This window comes from Sapajus apella, unplaced genomic scaffold (genome assembly GCF_009761245.1).
Source record: "Sapajus apella isolate SASKATOON/1434 unplaced genomic scaffold, GSC_monkey_1.0 scaffold13, whole genome shotgun sequence".
Taxonomy (NCBI): domain Eukaryota; kingdom Metazoa; phylum Chordata; class Mammalia; order Primates; family Cebidae; genus Sapajus; species Sapajus apella.
Window position 1 is genome coordinate 28,934,776 of NW_022436953.1, and position 24,864 is coordinate 28,959,639.

Consider the following 24,864-nt stretch of genomic DNA (forward strand, 5'->3'; position numbering starts at 1 on the left):
ATACAAAAATTAGCTGGGCATGGTGGTGGGTGCCTGAAATCTCAGCTACTCAGGAGGTGGAGGCAGGAGAATCGCTTAAATCTGGGAGGCAGAGGCTGCAGTGAGCCAAATCGCGCCACTGCTCTCAGTCTGGGTGACAGAGTAAGACCGTCTCAAAAAAAATTAAAATAAAAAATAAATAAATAATTCTGTCCTTTTGTGGGAGCAGCTTAGCAAAAAGAAATATCTATCTATATTGAAATCTTTGGAACCAAGCTACAACACTATTGCAAATATTCACTGTATATATGCAACACATGTATTTGGATTTTCACATATTTCCTCTTGCAGGTTTATAGTAGACTTCCTAGAAGCAAGTTTAATTTCTCAGCCATAGTGGCAACTCCTGCAAAATAAGATATAGGGCTTTGCACAAACTATGTGATCAATAAATATCTGCTAAACTCATAAACACTGTAATTATTATAATGTTTAGAAAAAAAGTGAATGAGGTATTATGAGTGAGTAATAATGTCTTCAGGATCAAGTGTTATTATTTTTTGGAGTTCGGGATCATTGTCCTACTCCATGTCTACTCCGGTGCTGGTTTATCAACTCACTGCTTCCTACACTGAAGAGGTCCTGCTATTTTAAAAAAAAGTCAGCATAACTAAACAGTACGTTTAGTGGCATCGCCTATTTACATTGTGGCACAAGTTCCTGATCTCACTGCAAACCAGTAAGTCTGTGCTGGCACTGATCTGCAGGCTGTATTTTGAGAAGCATGGTTCTATACTACAACTATAGTTGGACTAATAGTGATGATAATTCTACCAATTAGCATTTATAGAGTGACTATTGCACACCAGATACTATGTTCAGCACTTAAGCACTTTACATGGTTTATTTCATTTAAACTGTTAAGGACTCCATGAGGGTTTACTTTATTATTTCCATTTTTCAAGTAAGGAAATGTAAGCCTTCAGAGATTTACTTAATTTATACAGCTCCTAGAAGATCATCGGTGGGAGAGCAGGTGCTTGAAGTCAGGCAGTCTGATCTCTGCTCCACCCCAGTTAGGTGGACAGTACATATGCTTTACCATATAACCATACTGCTTCCTGACTATGTTACATATTGCTTCCAGACTACATTTTAAAAAATGGGCTCGACTTGCACCACTGTGGGTTTAAGAAATACTTGACACTAAGGGAGATGTCAGGAGTCTGGAAGGAATGCCATAAAACACAAAAACATGGTATAGATAGATTTGTAAATCTGTTTTATACATTTAAAAAATATGGTTCTTACTGGCCACACAAAGTTACAGTCAAATATTTAATACACTTTATCTCTTAGGCATGGTATACTTTAATTGAAACAATGGACCAAATCACTACTGGGACTTTTAGAAGGTCACTTCTTTGTTTGCCTTTTTAACAGGCTCAGATCTCCCAAAAATATATCCTATTTGGTTTCCAGTATCAATTTAAAGCCTTTCTGGAAAAAGATAAGGTGTAAATGCAAAATTTATTTTAAAATCCTTATTTCTAGACTTGTAACAAGTTGATTGCTTTGATTTTAAGTAAGCAAATCTAGTTAATTAGCTTTTAAAAAATACTCAAGGTCCGGGCAGTGGCTCACGCCTTTAATCCCAGCACTTTGGAAGGCCAAGGTGGGCAGATCACCTGAGGTTGGGAGTTAGAGACCACCCTGACCAACATGGAGAAACTCTGTCTCTACTAAAAATACTAAATTAGTCAGGCGTGGTGGCGAATGCCCGTAATCCCAGCTACTTGGGAGGCTGAGGCAGGAGAATCACTTGAACCTGGCAGGCGCAAGTTGCAGAGAGCCAAGATTGTGCCATGGCACTCCAGCCTGAGTAACAAAAGTGAAACTCCATCTCAAAACAAACAAACAAACAAAAAATTTTTTAAAAAAGATCAACTTTTAACTCAATGTTGGTTCATATCAGATACAACCAACCTTGTATCGACTATTGGTTGAATATGCAATATTATAATGATAAGAACAGATACTACACTTGATCTTAGCCAAAAGGCTGAGAAGTGATAAACATACAGTATTGAATATTGTATTGCATATTGTATTGCAGGTTGAATAAACAGCCCTGCACAAATTTTACAAAAAGAATCCTTACATTCTAAGGGCACTTAAAACAATTTTAGGCTTGGGGCAGTGGCTCATGCCTGTAATCCCATCATTTTGGGAGGCCAAATGGGGAGGACAATTTGAGCCAAGAGTCTGAGACCAGCCTGGCCAACATAGCAAGACCCTGTCTCTATTTAAAAAAAAAATTTTAAACGTATATACAGAAAGACTCCCTGAACTCAATGTTTATGCACAGTACTAATAGACCACTCCCCACAAATAAGTTTGTAAGTCAAAGGTATTGTCAGAAGTTCAAATGACTGGAACACTCAGTGCTTTGTGATATTATTTTGATGATTTTTTGACTACATAACATTCCAAAAACTAATTCACTCTGAGTAGAAGCAGAGTTAAGAAAGTATGCTAAAATACTAATTTGGCTTAGTTAAGTAATCTAGTTAAGATATTTGAGAAAAAGTGTGAGATTCAATAAAAGCTGAGATTTAAAGCACAGGCTACTGTTGGTCTCCCCAAGTTAACATGTTTTATCTGAGACATATACAAAATGAACTTTATTGATCTCTCTCTCTCTTTAATAAGTACTTGCTTGAGGCATGATCATGATCAACTTCTAAAGTTGTATTTTACTTGATTTGTTGTCCCAAGCGGAGACAAAAAACCCATAAATAGCAGCAGGCATGGTGGCTCATGCCTGTAATCCCAGCACTTTGGAAGGCTGAGGCAGGAGGAGGCCAGGAGCTCCAGACTAGCCTAGGCAATGTAGCAAGACTCTGTATCTAAAAAAAAAATTTTTTTTAATGTTTTAACACATAAAGATTTCTGTTGCTGTTAACAAAGTAATGGGTAGTCATTTTACATTAACTTTAATAGAACAATAATAGAAAGATGAACTATGTGGTGCATACTACGGTGGATAGAGAAAATAATCATTTCAGGAAATGCCAATGCATGAACTCCTCGGGAGCAGGAACTCTTACATTAATCCTCCCAAATTTGCAGCTCCCTTTTCTGAACACTGGTCTTTGGTCTCTCTGGGTTCTTCCACCATCAGCCCCTCTCCCCACAATGTAAAATGTGCATACCCTCAGGGTTCTATCCTTTACCCTCTTATTCCACTTAATACCCCTGGAGAAAATCATCACATTTTAACTTCAATTACTAAATGCTTAATCCATATTTCTATCTTCATCTCAAACTTTTTCCTTTAGTTCCAGACCCACATGTCCAACCACAACTACTTATGGGACTGTCTAATGTACATGACAGGTATCTCAAACTGAATACATCATCTACCCCACTTCTTAAACTCCTCAAAAGAAAAATTTTTTTTTTCTTATTTTGCATTGCAGAGTTCAGCGAATAGCAGAACAATCTACTGTATCAACCCACTGTCATCCCTGGCTTCTCGTTCTTCATCTCCTGTGTCACCAAGATCTGCCAATTCTACCCCTTTCAGAGGCCCCTCCTTATTCCCACCATCGCTTTCTTAGTTATCTTTTCATTTCTTCACTGAGCTTCAGCAACATCTCCATTTTTTTTTGCCTCTCATTTAGGCTCTCTACCAATCTGTCATGTGAGTGTTGCCAGTGATCCTTTTCAAAATGGATCCAATCACTGACCCAAATCCTCCTTATTACCTTAAAGGAAAATAAACCCACAGTCCTTAGGTGCCTTCTGATTTAGCCCACATTTGCCTTACTGGCCTTACTTCCTCCCATTTTCTTCTAATACACATGAAGTGTTCTCCATTTCAGCCACAATAAACCACTGCTTAGTTGTTCTCCTGCCTTCGTGCCTCAGCCTAGGCTGTTCTTCTGCTTCGGAAGCTCCTGGTCATTTCCTGTTCACCCTTTATTATCTGCAATTCCAGAGCCCAGAAGTACATTGTGAATGTGGAATCAATGTTTGCTCTACGCCTAAGTCAGTAACAGCCCTTTACATTAAAAAAGTTCATTATGATATACAAGATATTTTTGTTCATATCTATAATCACATTTATCTTGATTCTCACAACTAGACTATCAGACAACCATTGCAGGTTTTATGATCCCAAGTTATCAATGACACAATAATAGCTCCTGGTTTTCCCAAACGGGCAAAGCTAGAAATTAACACAATGACCCCTAAAGATTTGTCCTCTCTATTATTTCCCTACTTAAATTATCAGGTACACAGTGAAGCCCACTGTTTGCTAAAAGCAACACAAAAGCATAAGTCATACACTTAGCTCTAAAAATATTTAATCTAATCAGAGGTACAAGATCCATACACATGAAAAGAGATAAAATGTTATAAGGAAGCATACTATAGAGTTAAATGCTAAATTGTGTGGCACCCCCAGTAGGAGAGAGAAGTGCATTTAGTGGGCATTAGCCTAATCCTGAAAGACTTTATAGAAACTGGGGCAACATGGTCCTGCAGTCCCTTTTATATTATGGATGAGTAAAGGGTTGAGAGATAGACATTCTACGTGAGTGCAACAAATTGAATGTAGACCATAACAGGTCTGGAGAACAAAGAGGTAGAACACCAAAAATAGAAATTTAATTGTTCTCCAACTTTAACTGAACTCCTTAAGAGTTTAAGAAAGTATCAGAGAGACAGGAAAAAGTACCCTCACTCTGGTAAAGAAAACAAAAACCTTAAAACCAACAAAAACAACGGAAACTTCCAACTTACCACAGTAAGGCTAGGAGACAAAACTATTGATAACACATTCATTTGCTACACTTTTTTTTTTTTTATCAATTTGCCTTAAATAATGTTAACCTCCGATTAAAGTTATTTTTACTTTGAATTCTGATGTGGCCAAGAGATTTAAATAAGAAAAAGACTACATCTGTCTCTTCATTGTTACTCCCTATCCATAATGCTTTAGTTTGCTACATTTAGTTAAACATTTAGTGGAACTTGAGAACCACTAGATACTTTGTTAGCAAAGTAAACAATAATGTAACTATTCTATCTAGTAATGAGTTTGGAGACTTAAAAAATATACACAGAACTTTATAGTTTTCTTTTAACTACTAATAACAGACTGAACATGCCAGTGAAAAGAAATAAAGCACAATGGTAGAAAACTCCAAAAAGGTACAATCAATGTCTTTACGCCCCCACCCTAACTCATTAGCAACTTTCTGATGGCGGCTGTTTTCTCCAATAGTAAAGAGTATCCCTATATCCAAAGCAATTTCTCTAAAGTCCTTCTCATTCATTCAACAAACATTTAGCACATACATTGCACTCGGTGCTAGAAGGAAGAGAAACTGAATGTTGTCCCTGCCTTAGATATTTTAGTGCCTTTACTCCTCAATTCCAACAGGGAACCAGTCTTCTTCCATAGGTACCCCATTCCCTAAAATCAAATGTTGCTTTTCACAGTTGTCTTTACTTGTCACCTAAAGTATTTCAATTCAAAATTTCCTCAAAGTCAACTTCATAGCTACTGATAAAATAAGCACTGTATGATTACAAAATATTTCACCAATACATAACCCCGTTTTCTCCAACCTTAAAACCAAATTCTTTAGTCCTGATTACTTTAGCATAGAGACCTTCACTGCTGTTTCTTCTTTTTTAAAGAATACTAATGCTTTAAAATAAGAATATTGTTTGAGCAGACTTAATTCAACCTTCTTTTGTCAGTAAGTGCCAGGTGTTTTTTAAAAATTATTACCCTGTCACTTTTGATTATGAGATATTGATGGGCATCACTCTACTTGTATCTGGAATGAAATGACCACTTCGTGATTTTGCTTATCATATGTAAACTAGAACTTGAGAACCACTGGACACAGAAGTATCTTTACTTCTTTAGATAGTGATCTTTGTTTAAAAATGAAGTCCCCTGTCTCTGAATTTCAGGAACAGGTAGTTAAGATTCCATGAAGTGTTTACTTTCCACCCTTAAATTATTACCTTAATACTTCAGCTTAAGAATTATGTGTTCTGTATATATCACGCTGCTTGTCAATATCCACACATAAGCCTTCTTGTTTTGACAATCTGAAAAAGTCCCCATATAGTCTGAGAGGGGGGGAAAGCCTAATTTGGCATAATATAATGTCAGTTTTCATCAAAGAATATATGCTTCTCAAGTTCAATTAACCTTTGAATGATTCCCTTCCTAAGAGGAAAGTAATTCTCGTTGGTGTCCTTGTCATCCAGGGAGTGGAAATCTTTCTAGTGGCAAGATGAGTAATCAATCACTTGCATGACCCCGAAAAGGGCTCTTTCATTTCCCTCAACTGCTCTCTGGAGCAGCGGCTGGAATTAATAGAAGGATCATAGTCTCCAGACCTGAGTATTAAATCAATCCTACAGCCCCCCCAACCCCTTGTACCCCCCACCCCCCACCCCGCAAAGCCCCCTTCACTTTCTTGCTTATCCTTTTTCTTCTCTCCTCCTCTCCATTTTTCTTTCCTCCTTCCGGCTTTCCTTAACCTACGATTCGCTCCCGGTTGTTTGAGTTTTTACAACTTACCAGATAACAATCCCTTGTGATCCTAAAATCTTCTTTAAAGCAAACCCTGAATCACTGTTTTTTAAAACCAATATGAAAGACCATTGTGTGGAATAATGTTACATTTGTTTCACAGCCCTGCAAAGTTTGGCTACAAAACCTGTGGGCTGATTCCGTAACTCAACCGGAAACGCGGTGGATTGAAACAACAACAAAAAACGAAGCCAGGCGGAATGATCCGACCCGGGCCCCCGGCCTGAAACGGGACACGGGGATGACAAGGCAATGCCGGACGAAGCCGGGCTCCTGGCGCTCGCGATTCAGCAGACGCGCCCGGCCCACTGGGGGCGACAGCGACGGCGCCGGCGGCTCGCAGCGCTCCACGCTGCCGTCCGGGGGGGCTCGAGGGACCGCCCCAGGCCCGGCTCCCGCCCGGGCTCGGAGGGACCCCCGGTGTGAGGGCTGCCCGCAGGTTCCGTCCTCCGGCTGAGGCGCGGCTCCCGGAGCAAGAGGCAACGAGGCCGCCCTCGGCGTGTCGGGGTCTGGGCTGGGAACGTCCGCGGCAACCGCGGGCAGGGGGCCCCCAGGCGGCCGCAACAGGTGCTCCAGGGCCGCCCACCCGGCTCGGGTCGTCCCCGCCCCTGGGCCGACCCCCGACCCCTTCCGCCGCCGGGGCCCCGCCGTTACCTGCAGCGGCGGCTCCCAGGTCCCGGGAGGGAGGCCCAGGGCCGGCGGCCTTCCCTGCGGGCAGGTCCGCTCGCCCGACGGACACCGCGGGTCGGCGACTGCGGGGCCCGCAGCCCGCTACCCCAGACGTCGGGGCACAGGTCCCGCGGGGCCGCGGGGGCCGCCAGGGAGGGCGCGACCCCCTGACCGGGCCTCAGGGGAGGTGTCCTCAGCCGGTGACCTGGCCGCCACCCTCACTCTGTGCCCCCGGCGACGCGCGGGTTCTCACGCGCGCCCTCACTTCCTGCGGCTTTTGGTCCCTCCCGCTCGCCGTTCCTCTGGTCCCGCCCACTCCGCCTCCGGGTTGTCAGGGCAACCGTAGCGACGCCGGCCCTGGAAGAGAGGAATTGGGAGCTCGGGGGCTCACCCGCGGGGGTCCGGGAGCAGCTGGCCATGGAGCCCCAGAGTAAGGGAGGCCCGGGCTGGAGCTGGGGCCGGGGCGGGCGGCCTGGCTGGGGCTCCCCGGGAACGAGTGTGGGCGACCTGCGCGCAGCTCCGCTGGCTTCGACTCGGACAGGGAACTACGGTTTGCGTCTCCTCCTCGCGCTTTGGAGGTTGGGCCGCCGGCGCCCGAGGATCTACACTGGGGAGCCGGGGAGACGGGAGAGCCCCGAGGTATGGGCGGGAGGGCGCAGCACCCCCAGCGTACGCCTTCCTGAAACTTCGCCCAGACAGTTCCGTTTACTAATCCTCCTACTGTCATAATTTTAGTTACTTTGGTAGCTTGGTTCATTAATTGTAAATAGCTCATTCTTCTTCTAAAATGTCAGCAGTTAAACACGCCATGGGGCTGGGTCTTGTATTTATTACAGAGCCCGTCCTCCTCCCCGCCTCCCACCTCACACCCCCAGTCTACGACTTAGAGAAAAAAAGAGCTTTGTCTAAGTGTATTTCATTCATTATTAGGGGTTCTACAAATTAGGACATTCAAAAAATGTTCATGATTTTTTTTTCTGTTTTCCTATGTTGCTTTTGATGGATGGCAAAAGTCGTGCAGTTTGGAGTTACCAGATCTAACTTGAGCTCTAACTTAACAGTTTTTGTTGTTTTACCTTTCCAGGGACTTTGTCCCAAGGCCCTTCTTTCTCTGTCCTGCCTAAGCTGTGTTATTGTTGCTTTTGTTCTCAAAATAAGGGCAGTGTTTCGTATGGAGACTTAAAAGATCTAAAACCTTTATGGAAGGATGCAATCTGATTCTCAAAACTAGGTCGTCTTTTCTTGTACAATTTCAGAAATGAAGTACTCAGACCAAATCTATTCCTGCGGAAAATGTTGGCATTTTTAAAGGTCATTCGTTTTCCAGCAAGAAGGTTTCAAATACTTTTTCCTTTTCTTTTAACTCATTTGCTGAGGAGAAAGCGTACAAGTTGTGACTTAAAGTTGCTTGATAGATTTTTGTACTGTATTTGTCATTTGCATTTACAGCTCTTTGGAGTCTACATTTTTGTCAACGTAGTGAAATAAATTTAGCATACAAAAATGCTCAAATATTTGTCTTATGTCAAGCTGATGCCAGGCTGTGTGTATTCCTGCCTTAGAGAATAAGTGAGTTGAAATATATCTTTTAAAAACAGCAACTTTATTTCTTCAGATTTATGTTATTATTTACGTGTGTGAACCATAACTTCAAGTTCTTTAGTGCTCACTGTCTTTATTCATTCGTTCACTTATAGTAGTTACTATGTTACAGCTCTGTTTTAGGGATTGAGAATTAAACAATGGATAGGACAGTGTTTGTTTTGGTCATCCCAGGAAAGCTAAGCAGAAACTTGTTCAAAAGCTACTCAGGTCTTGGTGGGGTTTGGAGATTGGGGGAAAAGAAGATGCACAGAAGTCTCCCAAGAGGAAGAAGTACTAGGTCTGCAGAATGACCCAGCAGCGAATGGGAGCAAGGGATTCTAGACAGTGGGAGTTACTTGTACATAGGCCCTGAGACCTGAGAGCAGCGTGGGTTTGAGGCTCACAGTAGGAAGATTAGTAAAGCTGTAGCTAAGGAGAGGCGGAGGAAAAAACTGGGTTGGGAAGAGGGAGGAGAAATGAGATAAGGCCGGAAAAGTCAACCAGAGCCAGATCCGGAAGGCTCTGTAACCATGTAAGGAATGTATTACGTATGTGAACTATACATTTATGTCTCATGTCTTTGGATTTTGAAGTAGAAAATATTTAATTTATACCTGGGGCATGACTGTAAATGTATTTATTTTCATATAGTCTTAAATGATTTTATTTTATTTTTATTTTATTTTATTTTATTTTTTTTTGCGGGGGGACGGAGTTTCGCCCTTGTTACCCAGGCTGGAGTGCAATGGTGCGATCTCGGCTCACCGCAACCTCCGCCTCCTAGGTTCAGGCAATTCTCCTGCCTCAACCTCCTCAGTAGCTGGGATTACAGGCACGCGCCACCATGCCCAGCTAATGTTTTGTATTTTTAGTAGAGATGGGGTTTCACCGTGTTGACCAGGATGGTCTCGATCTCTTGGACCTCATGATCCACCCGCCTCAGCCTCCCAAAGTGCTGGGATTACAGGCTTGAGGCACCGTAGTCTTAAATGATTTTATCAATTTAATTTTAAATAATTCAAATAATCATTTATGTTTTTGGTTTTTTGTTCGTTTGTTAGTTTGTTTGTTTTGAGATGGGGTCTTGCTCTGTCCCCAGGCTGGAGTATAGTGGTGCAATCATAGCTCACTGCAACCCTGAACTCTTGGGCTCAAGCAGTCCTCTCACCTGAGCCTCCTGAGAAGATGGGACTGTAGGTGTGGAACACCATACCCAGATAATTTTTTTTTATTTGATTTACTTTGAATAGAGGTAAGGTCTGGCTGTGTTGCCCAATTTGTTCTCGAACCCCTGGCCTCAAGTGATCCTTCTGCCTTGTTCTCCCAAAGTGCTAAGATGACGGATGTGAGCCAGCACACCCAGCTTGGAAATTCTTTTACAGTCTAATAAACATCATTTGGATATTTACTACCATTCATAGTAAATATTTAAAAGGACAATATTAAATGATCTCTGAGGTTTCTCTTAACTTGGAGATTCACATCCAACCAGATTTCACCTTAGACTGAAGTTATTTCCTTCTGGCAAAGATAATGGAAGCGCCACAAATGTGACATTAACAAGTATTACAGTTCTACATAATTACATTTATACTGTCAGCAATATTATGTAAACAATACATTGTTTATATCAGTATTATCTAATATATTTTAAGCCCTGTTCCTTTTGTTACTGAGGGGTCTAAAATAACATTTTACAAATATAGTTGAATATAGCATCAGTAAATTGATTATGAGGAAGAATCCTTCATAATTGCTTCTAAGGATTAAACATGTATCTAAGGACAACACCAAGGAACTGCTAGAAATAACCCTCGAGTCAGTCTTATCCATTCTGTTTCCACACACTTCGTTTTCTATTACTTTTAGGAATGACCTTTGTTAACTAAGTCATTAAAATCCAATAAACATAAACTCTTCAAACCCCACAGCTGGATCATACTCTGGCAGTAAGCGGAGGAAGGCAGGAGCTGCCACTGTTTTACAGAATAATAATAAGTCAATGATCCAAGAAATGACTCCTCAGGGAAAGGACAAATTAAATAAGTTCACAACCTTGGGCTGTTCAGAGTGGTTTTGGCTCTTGGCTTGCACGTTTACATCTTTAATTATTTTCTTGCTAAACCAGGTTCAGTGTTGGAAAGATAGCTCCTGTATAAAATAACGTGGAAAACGTACATCACATTCCATTTGTTTGGGGTTTTGATGGGGTTTTTTTCTTTTTTCTTTGTTGTTGGAAAATAGTTCAATGTTACTATCAATTCCTAATTTCTTAATGAGTGTCAATACCAAGGGGCGGCTTTGGGGAATCTTTAGCCCAAATCTAAGCAAACATATAACCTGAGTAAAAACTGTGTGTATTCATCAAATGCAGCATCAAAAGAAGCGCCCAGCTCCCGCTTGATGCTGCCTGTTCTGTGAACTCTTCCTATATCTATATTTTTAAAATCTGGGGTTAGTTTAGGCTGAGCAGGCAGCAATTTCCTACTACACATTTTGTTGTTGTTGTTTTGTTGTTGTTGTTGTTATTGTTAGAGAAACAGGATCTTGCTAGGTTGCCCAGGTACGCCTCAAACTCCTAGGTTCAAAGGATCCTCCCTCATCGGCCTCCCTAGTAGCCTGGACTGCCTACCAGCCTCACGTATGTTTTTAAAGAAATGGTAAATAGAAATCTAAGGTATTCCAGTGACTAAGGGACTGAGGTGAATGACTAAGGGACTGAGACTTTTCTCTCTGAACCTGTTTCTCCACTAGTCTTCCCAGCCTTCCCTTACTCCAGCCTGAAACATGACTCATCCGTGGCTCCTCGTTTTTACTCACCCACCCTACCCCATCTACCAGCAGGTCTGTTTATTCCACTTCCAAAATATACCCCAAATGGGCTCCTTCCTCTCCCTCCCCACTGTAATCGGTGGTACTCCAAGCCACCATGCTACATAAATTATGTTTGGGAACTCTAATAATTTTTGCACGTTTTCTCCCACTGCTACCTGGAAGCCAGAGTGACCTTTCAAAATATATGTCAGATCAGATCATGTCACTCTCCTGCCAAAAGCCCTCTAAAATTCTTACAGGGATCTAGCTGCCTCTTCAAACTCATCACACACCTGATTTTAGACATATGCTTTAAGCATATTAGTCTTCTTACAGTCCCTCAAACAAGCTTCTTTCAGTTCTTTGTCTCTGAACAAGCTTTTTCCTCCGCCAGGAATGCTATTCCCTCCTGCTCTGGCAGGTCTGACTCCTAATGTCCTTCAATCTTTGCTTAAATTTCTCCTCCTCAAGCCCTTCCTTGGCTTCCTAAAGTGGCGGTGCTCCCCCTCTTTGATGTTATTCTATCTCTGTGCTTTTCACAGTAATAATCAGTTTTGTTAATATTTAAAATCTAGCTGGACATGGTGGCTCATGCCTGTAATCCCAGCACTTTGGGAGGTCAAGATGGGTGGATCACCTGAGGTCAGGAGTTTGAGACCAGCCTGGCCAAAATGGTGAAACCCCCGTTCCTACTAAAAATACAAAATTAGCCAGGCATGGTGGCGCATGCCTTTAATCCTAGCTACTCACATGGCTGAGGCAGGAGAATTGCTGGAACCTGGGAGGTGGAGGTTGCAGTGATCCCAGATAGCACCACTGCCCTCCAGCCTGGGAGACAAGAGCAAAACTCTGTCTCAAAAACAACAACAACAAAATCTTTCTTCACTCTACTATAGGGTGACGGAAGAGGTCAGGGGCCCTGTCTGCCCTGTTTGCCATCCTGTCCCTAGTGCCTGACACGGAGTAACCTTTACACATTCATGAATGAATGGCACTGCTGTTCACAGATAGATGCCTTACCTGCTTTTTTTTTCCTTAACAGTGTTGTGGTGTACTTAAAAAAAAGAAAGCCATTTAATTCTACATTATTCTACAACACAAAGGGCTGTGCTTCAGTGAAATTTGAAGTGCCTCTTGTGGAGTATGCTTTGAGTAAAGTTCATTTAAATCAGGTGCTTATAAATGTCAGGTCGATTACAAATATGGTGCTCCATTTTCTTTTCTAACTTAAGCGAGATGTTTTAAGAGTCTCATTCTATCAGGTAAGATTAAGGAAAGAGGCAAGTAATCTTATTTTTTGGATCAAGCGGCCTCAAGGTCATAAGACCTAAAAATTTTTGCACTCCCAGGCAGTACGTGCTCATTAATTATCTGGGAGACTGGTGAGGATTTAAAAGTAATTTCTTCTTTAAGCCCAGGAATCAGTTAAAAAATTTGTGTAACATTTTTTTTTCTCATATGGTCTTAGCCACTGAAGAAAATTCTATCAATTAGGTTCTAATTTAAATCTCATCAAGAAATAAATGCTTATGTAAATCAAGATTAAAACTTTAAAAAAAAAAAACATTTTCAAAGCAGCATTTTTAAACAGTCATGTTTTAAAATCCCCATCAAAATGCTACAATTCATTGTGATTCTGACCTCTGATGCTGTCAGGCACCGGAAGAGGCAAAACGACGTGAGGCTTGAAGCTGTGTCTCTCCCGAAGCTCAGGTTCACCAGACATGGTCTCCAGGTGGAGGCTGTTCCTCAGAACCCAGGCTTTACTTCTTGCCTGGGGGAGGAAGCAGTGTTAAAACTTGTCTGTTCTGAACTAGCCAACCAGATTAAAGGAGGGGTTTGTGCATACCAACCTCATCCCAGAATGACCGGAGTGACTCATTACATAGAGATGGTGGTGCAGACTCATTAACAGGTAAACAACTCACACCAGTGCTCTGTGCTCACAGGGCTGGGAGCATTCTTGGGTATTTCTCTTAAGGGAGGCTGGAAGAAGGGAGGAGGCATTCCTTTCTCTTAGAGGCAGGTGCCAGTTCCTTTTGCTATGCCCCAGCCCCTTTCCAGGTTGTTAGAAACTCTTTTATGGCTTTTCTCTGGAAGGTCCTCTTCTCCCCACACTCCTTCCTCCTCCCCCTGCCTGTCCACCTATTTGTCCTTTAAGACCTCTCTTGGCCAGGCGCAGTGGCTCTCACCTGTAATCCCAGCCCTTTGGGAGGCTGAAACGGATAGATCACCTGAGGTCAGGAGTTGGAGGCCAGCCTGGCTACCAGGGTGAAACCCCATCTCTACTAAAAATACAAACCTTAGCCAGGCGTAGTGGTGCATGCCTGTAATCTCAGCTACTGTGGAGGCTGAGGCAGAAGAATCACTTGAACCTAGGAGGCAGAGGTTGCAGTGAGCCTGGATTGCACTGCTGCACTCCTGTCTGGGCAACAGAGTTAATGAGACTCCGTCTCAAAACAAAACAGAAAACCTTTCTTAGACATAACCATCTCTTAGAAACTTTGTGTGTATATTTACCCTCCACCACCCTAAATCAAGAGCTAATTTCTTCCTCCTCAGTACTGTCTGCACTGTATTGATACTTTTGTCAGTCCAACCTGTAATCTATATATTTTCAACTCTCCCTTGAGAAGTTTTCTTGAGACAGGGATAAGATCTTTCTAGACTCTGGTGAATCCTTTTATTCATGCTGGTGTAAGTAAATGAAGGAATGGGATGATCAGTCACAGCCTTTCAGTTTTTAAAATGACCTCACAGGTCTAGTCAGCCTGAGAGAAGCAAACAGGTTAGTTAGCTTATTCAGCTGCTGGGGAAGCCAAGGCGGGAGAAGTGCTTGAGCCTGGCAGTTTGGATGCAGCCTGGGCAACAAATTGAGACCCAATCTCTAATTTTTTAAGTTTTTATTTTTTAAATTTAAATTAACTTATTCAGGCTAGTTCTTTACTTTAGCTCTCTACTGAAGTAATTCACCCTAAATTAAGACTAGCATTGCTAGCTTACTGTTTTACTCCTCTCTAGGCTGTTTGTTTATTTATTTATTTTTGAGACAGAGTTTTGCTGTTGTCCCCCAGGCTAGATTGCAATGGTGCAATCTAGGCTCACTGCAACCTCCACCTCCCAGATTCAAGCAATTCTCTTGCCTCGGCGTCACATGTAGCTGGGATTACAGGCTCATGCCACCACGTCCAGCTAATTTTTGTATTATTAGTAAAGATGGGGTTTTACCATATTGGCCAGGCTGGACTGGAACTCCTGACCTCAGGTGATCCACCTGCCTCGGCTTCCCAAAGTGCTGGGATTACAGGTATGAGACACCACACCTGGCCGATTTTTATATTTTTAATTGAAATGGATGGATATTTTAGAAAATATAAACCTGAAGCATATAGCTTGATGACAAATTTCCAAATTGAGCATTCTCAGTCATTACCACCCAGATAAAAACATAGAACATCCCTTGCACTCCAGAAACCTTCTTGCACCTTTCTCTTTATCACTATTGGTATTTCTGTCACCATGGATTAATTTCGTGTTTTTGAACTTTATTTAAAGGGAGGGATAATGTGTACGTTTTCCCCCCTTTGGCTTATCTTACTTAACATTTTACCTGTGAGCTTCAACCAGGCTGTTACATGTAGCAGTAGTTTGTCCTTTTTTATTGTTACATAATATTCTGTTGTGTGAATATCCCATGATTTAAGTATCTGTTCTTTCGTTCATGGATTTGGGTTGTTTTCAGTTTGGGGCTATTAGAAATAATACTGCTATGAGTATTCTTGTACATGTCTTGGTGCACACGTGTGCATTTCTGTTGAATTTATAGCTAGGAGTGGAACCGCTGAGTCATGTTCAGCTTTAGTAGCTATCCCCAGTGTTACAGAGTTGTACCAGCTGTGTATGACAGAGCTCCTATCAAGTAGAGTCCCATGAAAATTAAAAAAAGAGAGTTCCCATTGCTCTACATCCTTGACTATGCTTGGCCCTTTGCTCTTTCTAAATTTTGCCAGTTTAATGGCCACGCAGAAGTATCTCATTGTGGTTTAAATTATATCCCTGCTGATTAATGATATTAAACACTTTTTCATGTGTTTATATAGGCTACTTGATTATCCTTCCATGACATGCCTAAGTCTTTTGCCCCTATTTCTACTTGGTAATCTATCCCACAAAGTGTAAAATATTTACTCTCTGGCCCTTTACAGGAGGCTTGCTGACCCCTGCTCTGCAGTGTACCGCTGAGCAAGTTCTGACATTTGAGTTCCTTGAGTTCAGGCTCCCTTTAGATCCAGGTCAGTCAACCAACCAAGCAACATGTTAGAGTCACTCCCAACTGTTGAGCAGAGGATTCCAGAATCTCTGTTTAGCACATCCCATTAATTCAGCCTGGTCCAACGTTTTTTTGTCTTTTACCTGATCCTACACCCTTAGGAACAATTTCTATTCATATTATCCAAATTTCTGTCAATATAAATTAGCAAAACCTTATACTTATTGTTGTGTATTGCACCTCCCCACAGGTCATGCTTTTTACCTTACTGTCTGGGTTTTGCTGGGACTTAAGTCTTGTTTCGGGTCAAAATTCATTAGCGGTGGTAGGGCAGGTTGTAAGGAGCATCAGCAGTTTCCTGCAAAGTAGCTACCTCGGGGGAGGCTTTTACAGCATCTTCAGCTAAGGGGAGACTAACTTCAGAAATGGAGCGAAGAGCTGCTTCTGCTGGGAAGGAGACTCAGCAGAATTTAGGGGCTTAAGATTTCCAGCTTCACTGGCTTCTGTCCTCATCACTCCATCCTAATTTTCAGGGTCTTACTCCTTCCCAGCCAATGCCCTGACTGTAACGTTAGAGACCTTGAGATTAGGAATTTGATTTATCTTGTAATTAAGCCACCCACATGATTAGACTTGGGTTTGTTTAGAATCTAAGATTTCTCATCAGAAGTTTTGGCCCTGCAACTACAGGAGATAATTTCTTTTTAAGGCAACCATAGTGCTTTCTTGACCCTGAGCTTGGAACTTAAAGCCACAAATTCCTCATCATTTTCTTTCCTGAAGCTCTCTAGAGCTCTCGAAAGAAGTCAAGTAACCCTGTAATACATCTTATTTTTACTACCGAGTTCTAAGGCAGCAACTACTTGGTTATCCCAAGTCTTGCTTTCTATAGGCATTTGATGATGGGAATCTAGTTGATATTTTTTTAAGTTGCTTTTTTTTTTTTTTTGCCACTGCAGGCAGTGTGACCCCTTACCACTGGGTATCATAACTGTCTTTACATCTTATTAGATTGGAGAAACGATTCAAATAACTGACTCAGCATTGTACCAATTCAGAAAACTCATCCTCCAGATTCCGTTCTCTGGATCTCACTCACTTCTGTACTAATACTTGTATCAATTGGGGTTTAATCTAAAAGGCAGAACCATTGTGATTGATATAAGGGGTTTATGATGGGAGTTAGATCTGACACAATTGTGGGAGCTGGTGGAGAAGTCAATGCAAAAACTGCTGTCTCTTCAGCCAGTGTTGGGCCTGATGTTGCTCTAAGTCAGCAGGGCCAAAACTTGGGAAGAAAATATTGATAAGGAGTTGGGAAGGGTAAGGACAAATTGGAGCCCATGAAGAAAAACTGGAACTTGTGAGGATAAACTAGACCCCTGCCTATCTCTTACCGCCTCCAACTTCACTGATAACGTGTCATCTACGAGAGAAAATGGTGGCCTTCACCACGAAGCTGGAGACAAACCTGGCACAGCACTTTGAGCGGCAACTGAAGGAGGAGATCTGGACAATTTCAGAACTACCCCATGACAACAGTGTGTACAAATTGTCACAGTGTCTGGCGCCCTTAACAGCCTTGAAAGGAAAATAATGGCTACTGCCCACTTCGCTTCCCGGATCTCCCAGACATTTCTACTGGGGCCAACCCTCCTCTAGAACCGTACAGGGGAGGGAATTCTGAGGGAGTTCTTCAGTATAAAACCACCAAACCCATTATCAGATTATTAGATTAAGGAAGTTCCTATCTACTCTAGATTGGCTAATGTATTTTACTAAGGGTTTTTTTTTTTTTTTTTCTGTCACGAAGGAGTATCGAATTTCATCATTGCTTTTCTGTATCTATTGAGATGATCATCTTTTAAAAATGTTAATGTTACTTACCTTGAGATATTTTCAAATATCAAACTAACCTTACATTATAGGAGTAAACCCCACATGACTATGGTGTGTATCCTTTTTATAGATTGCTGGATTTAATGTGTGATTTTTTTTTTTTTTTTTTTTTTTTGAGAGAGAGGGTCTCACTCTGCCATCCAGGGAGGAGTGTGATGGTACGCACATGGCTCGCTGCAGCCTTGACTTCCTAGGCTCAAGCAATCCTCTTGCCTCAGCCCCCTGTGTAGCTGGGATCACCGAACGTGTGTGACCATGCCTGGCTAGTTTTTTAATTTTTTGAGCTGGAGTCTCACTTTGTTCCCCAGGCTAGTCTTGCCGCTTACCCTAGCTTTTCCTCTGTATTATTAGACATGGCCTCAGTGTCCTTGAACTGCAAGGAATTAGCATTGATTGCAGTGTTAGTAAAACCTATCTTCTACTCACCATGAAAAGTCAGTATTTTTTTTTTTTTTTTGAGACAGAGTTTCACAATGTCGCCCCAGCTGGAGTGCAATGGTGTGATCTCAGCTCACTGCAACCTCCACCTCCTAAGTTTAAGTGATTCTTCTGCCTCAGCCTCCTGCGTAGCTGGGATTACAGCCCCACATCACCATGCCCAGCTAATTTTTGTATTTTTAGTAGAGATGGGGTTTTACCATGTTGGTCAGTCTGGTCTCAAACTGCTGAACTCTTGATCTGCCTGCCTCAAGCAACTCTCCCACCTTGGCATCCCAAAATGCTGGGAATTATAGGCATGAACCACTGCACCCAGTTTTATGTGCTTTCCTTTTTTTTAGATCGAGTCTAGCTCTCTCACCCAGGCTGGAGTGCAGTGGCGTGATCTGGGCTCACTGCAACCTCCACCTTAGCCTCCAGGGTAGCTGGGACTACAGAAACGTGCCACCATGCCCTGCTAATTTTTTTGTATTTTTAGTAGAGATGGGATTTCACTGGGTTAGTCAGGATGGTCTTGATTTCCTGACCTCATGATCTGCCTGTCTCAGCCTCCCTAAGTACTGGGATTACAGGTGTAAGCCACTGCACCTGGCCTTAATATGCTATTTTTAAAAATGACTTGGATTTATGTTCATGTGACTGATTAGCCAGTAGTTTTACTTTTTGTAATTTTTTAGATTACTTTTGGTATCAAGTTTATTGTAATCTCAAAAAATGTTCATGGCTCTGTTTCCTTTATTTTTGTTGTCTTAAAAGTTTCTGCAGCCTGTAGTCCCAGCTACTCAGGAGGCTGATGTGGGAGGATCACTGGAACGTGACTGAGAATAGTCACTGTACTCCAGCCTGGGCACCATAGTGAGACTCTGTCCCTAAAATCAAAAAAGAAATTCTATAATGTTGGTGTTACTTTTCCCTTTAATTGAAGAATTCGCCAGTGAAACCATCAGGAACTGGGAATTGTTTTTGTGGGAAAGTTTAAATTATGGATTCTATTTATTTAATAGACATAGGAGTTTATATACTACTTCTGTCTGGTTTTGATAAGTTGTGTTTTTCAAACAGTAGGTGTACAACCTTTTAATTTGTTTCTGCCTGTAATAATTCTTTTAAAAATCTTTTAAAAAATGACTTTTCATGATGAGTAGGACATAGGTTTTACTGATGCTACAGTCAGTATTAATTCCTTGCAGTTCAAGGACACTGAGACTCTAATAATACAGAGGCAGAACTTGGATTTGGGAGATAACTATGCCTCTTGCACTCTCTGTGACAAGTCTAGTTTCAATGTCAAGTTTGTCTTAATCTCAAAACATGAGCTTGGCTCTGTTCCCTCTATTTTCTCTTAAAAGTTTCTGCGGCCTCTAATCTCAGCTATTCAGAAGGCTGAGGTGGGAGGATCTGTTGAGCCAGGGGTTCAAGGCTATTTAGTGAAATAAAGAATCAGGAATGAGCATTCCCCTAATACAATGACAAAATTAAAATCACCTAAAGCTTTGGGGTTGCTTAGAAAGCCCAGAAAGAAGTGCCAAATGAGAAAATCAATTCAGTGGAAAAACTCAATTGAAGGTATCATGGTCAGCTGGGTTTACACCCCTTTGATGCACTTCACATCCTGTGTATCCCACAAAGACTTGCTCCTTTCTAAAGGTTTTGGTTCATGTTCAGCAATAGAATAGCAGCAACCACCGTTAGCCTGAGCGCTGGCTAGTCTTTAATATTCCACTGATTCAAAGAAATGATTTTTTCCCCTCATTTCTAAAGATCTCCCAGGTCCATTACAAAAAAAGAAGGAGCAGCCAGGCATAGTGGCTCACGCCTGTAATCCCAGCACTTTGGGAGGCCAAGGTGGGCAGATCACCTGAGGTCAGGTGTTCAAGACCAGCCTGGCCAACATGGCAAAACCCTGTCTCTACTAAAAATACAAAAATTAGCAGGGCATGATGGTATGCGCCTGTGATGCCAGCTACTAGGGAGGCTGAAGCAGGAGAATTGCTTGAACCGGGAGGCAGAGGTTGCAGTGAGCCAAGATCATGCCACTGCACTGCAGCCTAGGAGACAGAGCAAGATTCTGTCTCAAAAAAAAACAAACAAAACAAACAAAAAAAAATCTTCCAGGAAGTGTTTTACCAGTGTTTGTTTCTATTTAACATTAAATACTTCCCCAGGCCAATGCATTAGCAGTTAGCTCCTTATTGAAAATTATCTGCAGCAAACAGTAGCTGACTCCTAGCTCTCTTCAGTGAACTTGAATTTAAACTTACATAATTCTCATGACTTCTATTTCATCTTGAAACCTAGAGATTTCTTCCCTTTCCTACTGATTTACCTTCCACTTATATGTAGTCTGAACAAACCATCGCACTTTTGTTTCTTGATTACATCTTCAATTATTTTAGTTATTTCTGAGATTCTCCCCTGCAATTTTTCCAACTATCTAGAGAAGAGTGTGGCAGGGCTGTGAGACTTCAAATAAGTGAGTAGCTTCTCTGAACCTCAGTTTCCTCCTCTGTTAACCAGGAATAGTATTTACTGAACAAAGTTGTTCTAAGGATTAGTGAAATGTATGTAAAGCACTTAGCATTTATTTATTTATTTATTTTATTCATTTATATTTTTTGAGTTGGAGTTTCACTCTTGTTGCCCAGGCTGGAGTGCAATGACATGATCTCAGCTTATTGCAACCTCCACCTCCCAGGTTTAATCAATTCTCCTGCCTCAGCCTCCCAAGTAGCTAGGATTACAGGCATGTGCCACCACGCCCAGCTAATTTCTTGTATTTTTTAGTAGACATGGAGTTTCTCCATGTTGGTCAGGCCGGTCTTGAACTCTTAACCTCAGATGATCTGCCTGCCTTGGTCTGCCAGAGTGCTGGGATTACAGGCATGAGCCACCGCACCAAGCCAGCATTTAGCATTTAATCAATGATCAAATGGTAAGTGATGCTTATAAAATGTTCTATCATGGTAAAATATATAAAGCATAAAACTTACCAGCATTTTAATCTAAATTATCTTATTGTCATAGGCTTGTTTACAATAAAACAAACATCATTTTAGTATCTGTAGTAATAACTGTTTATTCCTTGTATTCTAACTTGTGCCTAATTAGGTACAGCTCTTACTAATTAGTTATCTATTGCTGCATAAGAAATTACCTGAAACTTAATGTCTTCAAACAACAAATATTTATTATCGGTGATAGGCAGACTTCTAAGATGTTTCGCATGATCTCTATGTCCTGGTGTTATGCTCTGTATAATCTCTTCCTTTTTAGTGGGGATGGGATCACTATTCAACCTTTTGGCTGAAATCAAGTGAATGTGAATAAGATCTGTGACTCGTTTCTAACCAACAAAGTACTGCAAATATGATGGGTTGTTACTCCTCGGGGGGTGTGTATGTGTGTGCACACATACGTATATAAGGAGAGAGAGGGAAGAGGAGGAGGAGGAGGAGAGACAGAGATACATTAGGATATGACATATACATATTGCTAGCGTACACCCAAGATTCTCCTTGCTGATTTGAGAAGTGTGTGACCATGTGGAGGAAGCCCAACAGCAGGTGGCTCTAGGACCTGAGGGTGGCCTTCAGCCCATACCCAATAAAAAACATAGCCACACAACCATAGAGACATAAGGAAATTAATTTTTTTAACAACCTGAATGAGCTTGAACTTAGCTCAGCTGACACCTTGCCTGCAACCTTGTGACACCTTATGCAGGGAACCCAGTTGAGTTGTGCCCAAATTCCTGACCCACAGAAAATACAAGAGAATAAATATATATTTTTCTCATGTGTTTGTAGCAGCACAATTTGCAACTGAAAAAATATGGAACCAGTCCAAAATGCCCATCAGTCAATGAGTGGATAAAGAATATGTGGTATATGTAGATCATGGAATATTACTTAGCCATAAAAAGGAACAAAATAATGGCATTCACAGCAATCTGGATGGAATTATAGAATGTTGTTCTCCATGAAGTAACTCAGGAATGGAAAGTCAAACATCATATGTTCTCACTTATAGGTGGGAGCAAAGCTATGAGGATGCAAAGGTGTAAGAATGACACAGTTGACTTTGGGGACCCAGTGGAAAGGGTGTGAGGGATAAAAGACTACACATTGGGTACAGTGTACCCTGCCTGGGTGATGGGTACACCAATATCTCAGAAATCACCACTAAATAACTTATTCATATAACCAAACACCATCTGTTCCCCAAAAACCTATTGAAATGATAAAAAAAAAAAGTAAGTTAAAAAAAACACAAGAATAAACACGTGTTTTCTTAAATGAAATTCTGACCCACAGAAACTGTATAAAAGAAAATACTACTGTACTAGCTAATATATGTATATTTCCTGTGATGTTCATTTGTTATACAGCAATAGCAAGTTGATATCTTATATAGCTTCTGTGGGTCCTGATTTGAGAAATACTTTGGCTGGGTAGGTCTGTCTTGGTCAGTATGTTCATTAGGCCTGCAGTCATCTGAAGGCTTGACTGAGGCTAGGGCATCCACTTTCAAGTTGGCTCACTCAGCATGGCTAGCAAGTCAGTGCTGTCTGTTAGCAGGAGATCTCTGTAATTAATGCATTAACTTCCGTAGGGTTGCTTGAATGTCCTTACAATATGTTAGCTACTTTCACCCAGGGTGAGCAAGGTGGAAGCTGCAATGTATTTTATAATCTAGCCTCGGAAATTATACTCTGTCATTTGAACTATCTTCTTGATAACACAGGTCACTGTATTCAGTGTGAGAGAGAACTGCACAAGGCATGGATAGCAGAGGTGAAGATCACTGGGGGCCATCTTGGAGGCTGGCTGCCACAGAGATCAGCAACGGAAATACTGTTTTCAAAGGAACATTTTTGGCTTTTTATATTTTCTCATGTATTTGTTTTTTATAATTATTTCTGCTTTTATTTGTATTACTTCCATCATTTTAATTTCATTGGACTTAATTTGCTGGGATTTTTGAGATGGATGCTTAGATTATTGGGTTTTTTTCTTTATTTTTGAGACAGTCTCACTCTGTCACTCCGGCTGTAGTGCAGTGATGATTTATAGCTCATTGCAGCCTTAAATTCCTGAGCTCAAGTGATTCAATCCTACTATCTCAGCTTCCCAAGTAGCTGGGACTACAGATGTACGTCACCATGCGCAATTACTATTATTTTTGTTGGTTTTAGTTTTTGCTATGACAGCTCTATGTTTCCCGGGCTGGTATTGAACTTCTGGCCTCAAGCAAACTTCCTGCCTTGGCCTTCCAAAGTGTTGGGATTATACATGTGAGCCACCAGACCTAGCATATCATTGTTTTTCAGTCCTTATCTTTTTGTTTTCAAATGCATGCATTTATGATTATAGATTTTTCCCAACCCCAGATTTAGTCACATCCCACAAGTTTTCCACTTTTGTAAAATTGTATTGAAGCATAATATACATAAGAGGAAGTGTGCCCTCTTAAATGGACAGGTGGATGACTTATCACAATATAAATAAACCTCTGTAACTAGCACCAAGATAAAAAACTGCTACTAATTATTTTAAACCTAGGTCTGATAATATTACTTTAAAGTTCATGTCTGATATTTCTAACACCTGAATCACTGTGGGCTTGTTTCTCTTTTCTGTTTTTTTTTTTTGCTCATAATTTTCAGTCAGTGGGTTATATATCCTGGAATTCCTTGTAACATACACATACACATGTACATATACATAGTTTTTATTTTTAAAAATTGTCTACCCATTGTAGTCTCCTATAGTGGGTACTTATTCCCCGTCTATAACTTTTTTTACACTTTGTTTTCTTTTTACTCTTTCTAGACTATATTATTTTACTTTTTGGATAAGTAATATAGTTACAAGTTTCAAAAATAAAAAATTGTGAAAGAGTGTTAGTGAAAAGTCATTCTTGCAATGCCATCACCCTCTTCCTGTCCTACAGGTAACCACCATGATTAGTTTCTGGTATATCATTCCAGAGATAGTTTAAACATTATATATACAAGCAAATTATGTGTGCTGCTTTCCTGTCTCTGTTCTGTACTTTGCTTTTTTCATCTAACGTTATATTTTGGTGAGTTTTCTGTTTAGCACATAATAAATTTTCTCATTTTAAACATCTGTATTCTGTTGTATGAATTTATCATAATTTATTGAATCAGTCCACTACTGAGGATCATCTAGTTTGTTTCCAGTTGTTTGCTATTGTGATAAGCTGAATAAAAGATGTCCACATTCAAATCCCTGAATCTAGGAATATGTTACTTTACATAGCCAAAGGGGCCTTGGGAGTAAGGATTGTGAGATGGGGAGAGGCGCGTGTATCATTCAGGTGGGCGCAGTGGAATCAATCACCAGTCCTTATAAGTGGGAAGCAGAAGCGTCGGAATCAGAGCTGTGATAGGAAGGTGGAAGTGGTTGCGGCGATACCAGACTGAGAGCCGAGGAGCGTGGAACGCCATTAGCAGTTGGAAAAGGCATGGAAATGGATTCTCCCCTAGATCCTCCAGAAGGAAACAGACTTTGATTTTTAGCTCCGCAAGATGCGTTTCGGACTTCAGACCTTCGGGCTC

General features: G+C 41.2%; 2 protein-coding genes and 1 pseudogene across 5 annotated transcripts in view; 1 reads left to right on the plus strand and 2 right to left on the minus strand.

Moving 5' to 3' along the window:
• Positions 1-7,534, minus strand: part of DHX32 (DEAH-box helicase 32 (putative)) — a 56,905-nt gene extending 49,371 nt beyond the window's left edge. The window contains exon 1 of one of the 2 annotated variants that reach the window (XM_032281974.1): positions 7,262-7,534. The gene's annotated coding sequence lies outside the window, so the exon portion shown is untranslated. Of the gene's footprint in view, positions 1-6,030; positions 6,118-7,261 lie in introns of those variants that run through there. The other variant, XM_032281973.1, reaches the window with a different exon arrangement.
• On the minus strand, positions 1,817-2,053 carry LOC116554222 (annotated as a pseudogene).
• A 16-nt stretch (positions 7,535-7,550) lies between the features above and the next one.
• FANK1 (fibronectin type III and ankyrin repeat domains 1) overlaps positions 7,551-24,864 on the plus strand; it is a 149,794-nt gene continuing 132,480 nt past the window's right edge. For all 3 annotated transcript variants that reach the window (XM_032281978.1, XM_032281980.1, XM_032281979.1), the window contains exon 1: positions 7,551-7,706. In XM_032281978.1, coding sequence (XP_032137869.1) covers positions 7,694-7,706 — 13 coding nt within the window. In that variant the 5' untranslated portion in view covers positions 7,551-7,693. The remainder of the gene's footprint in view (positions 7,707-24,864) is intronic.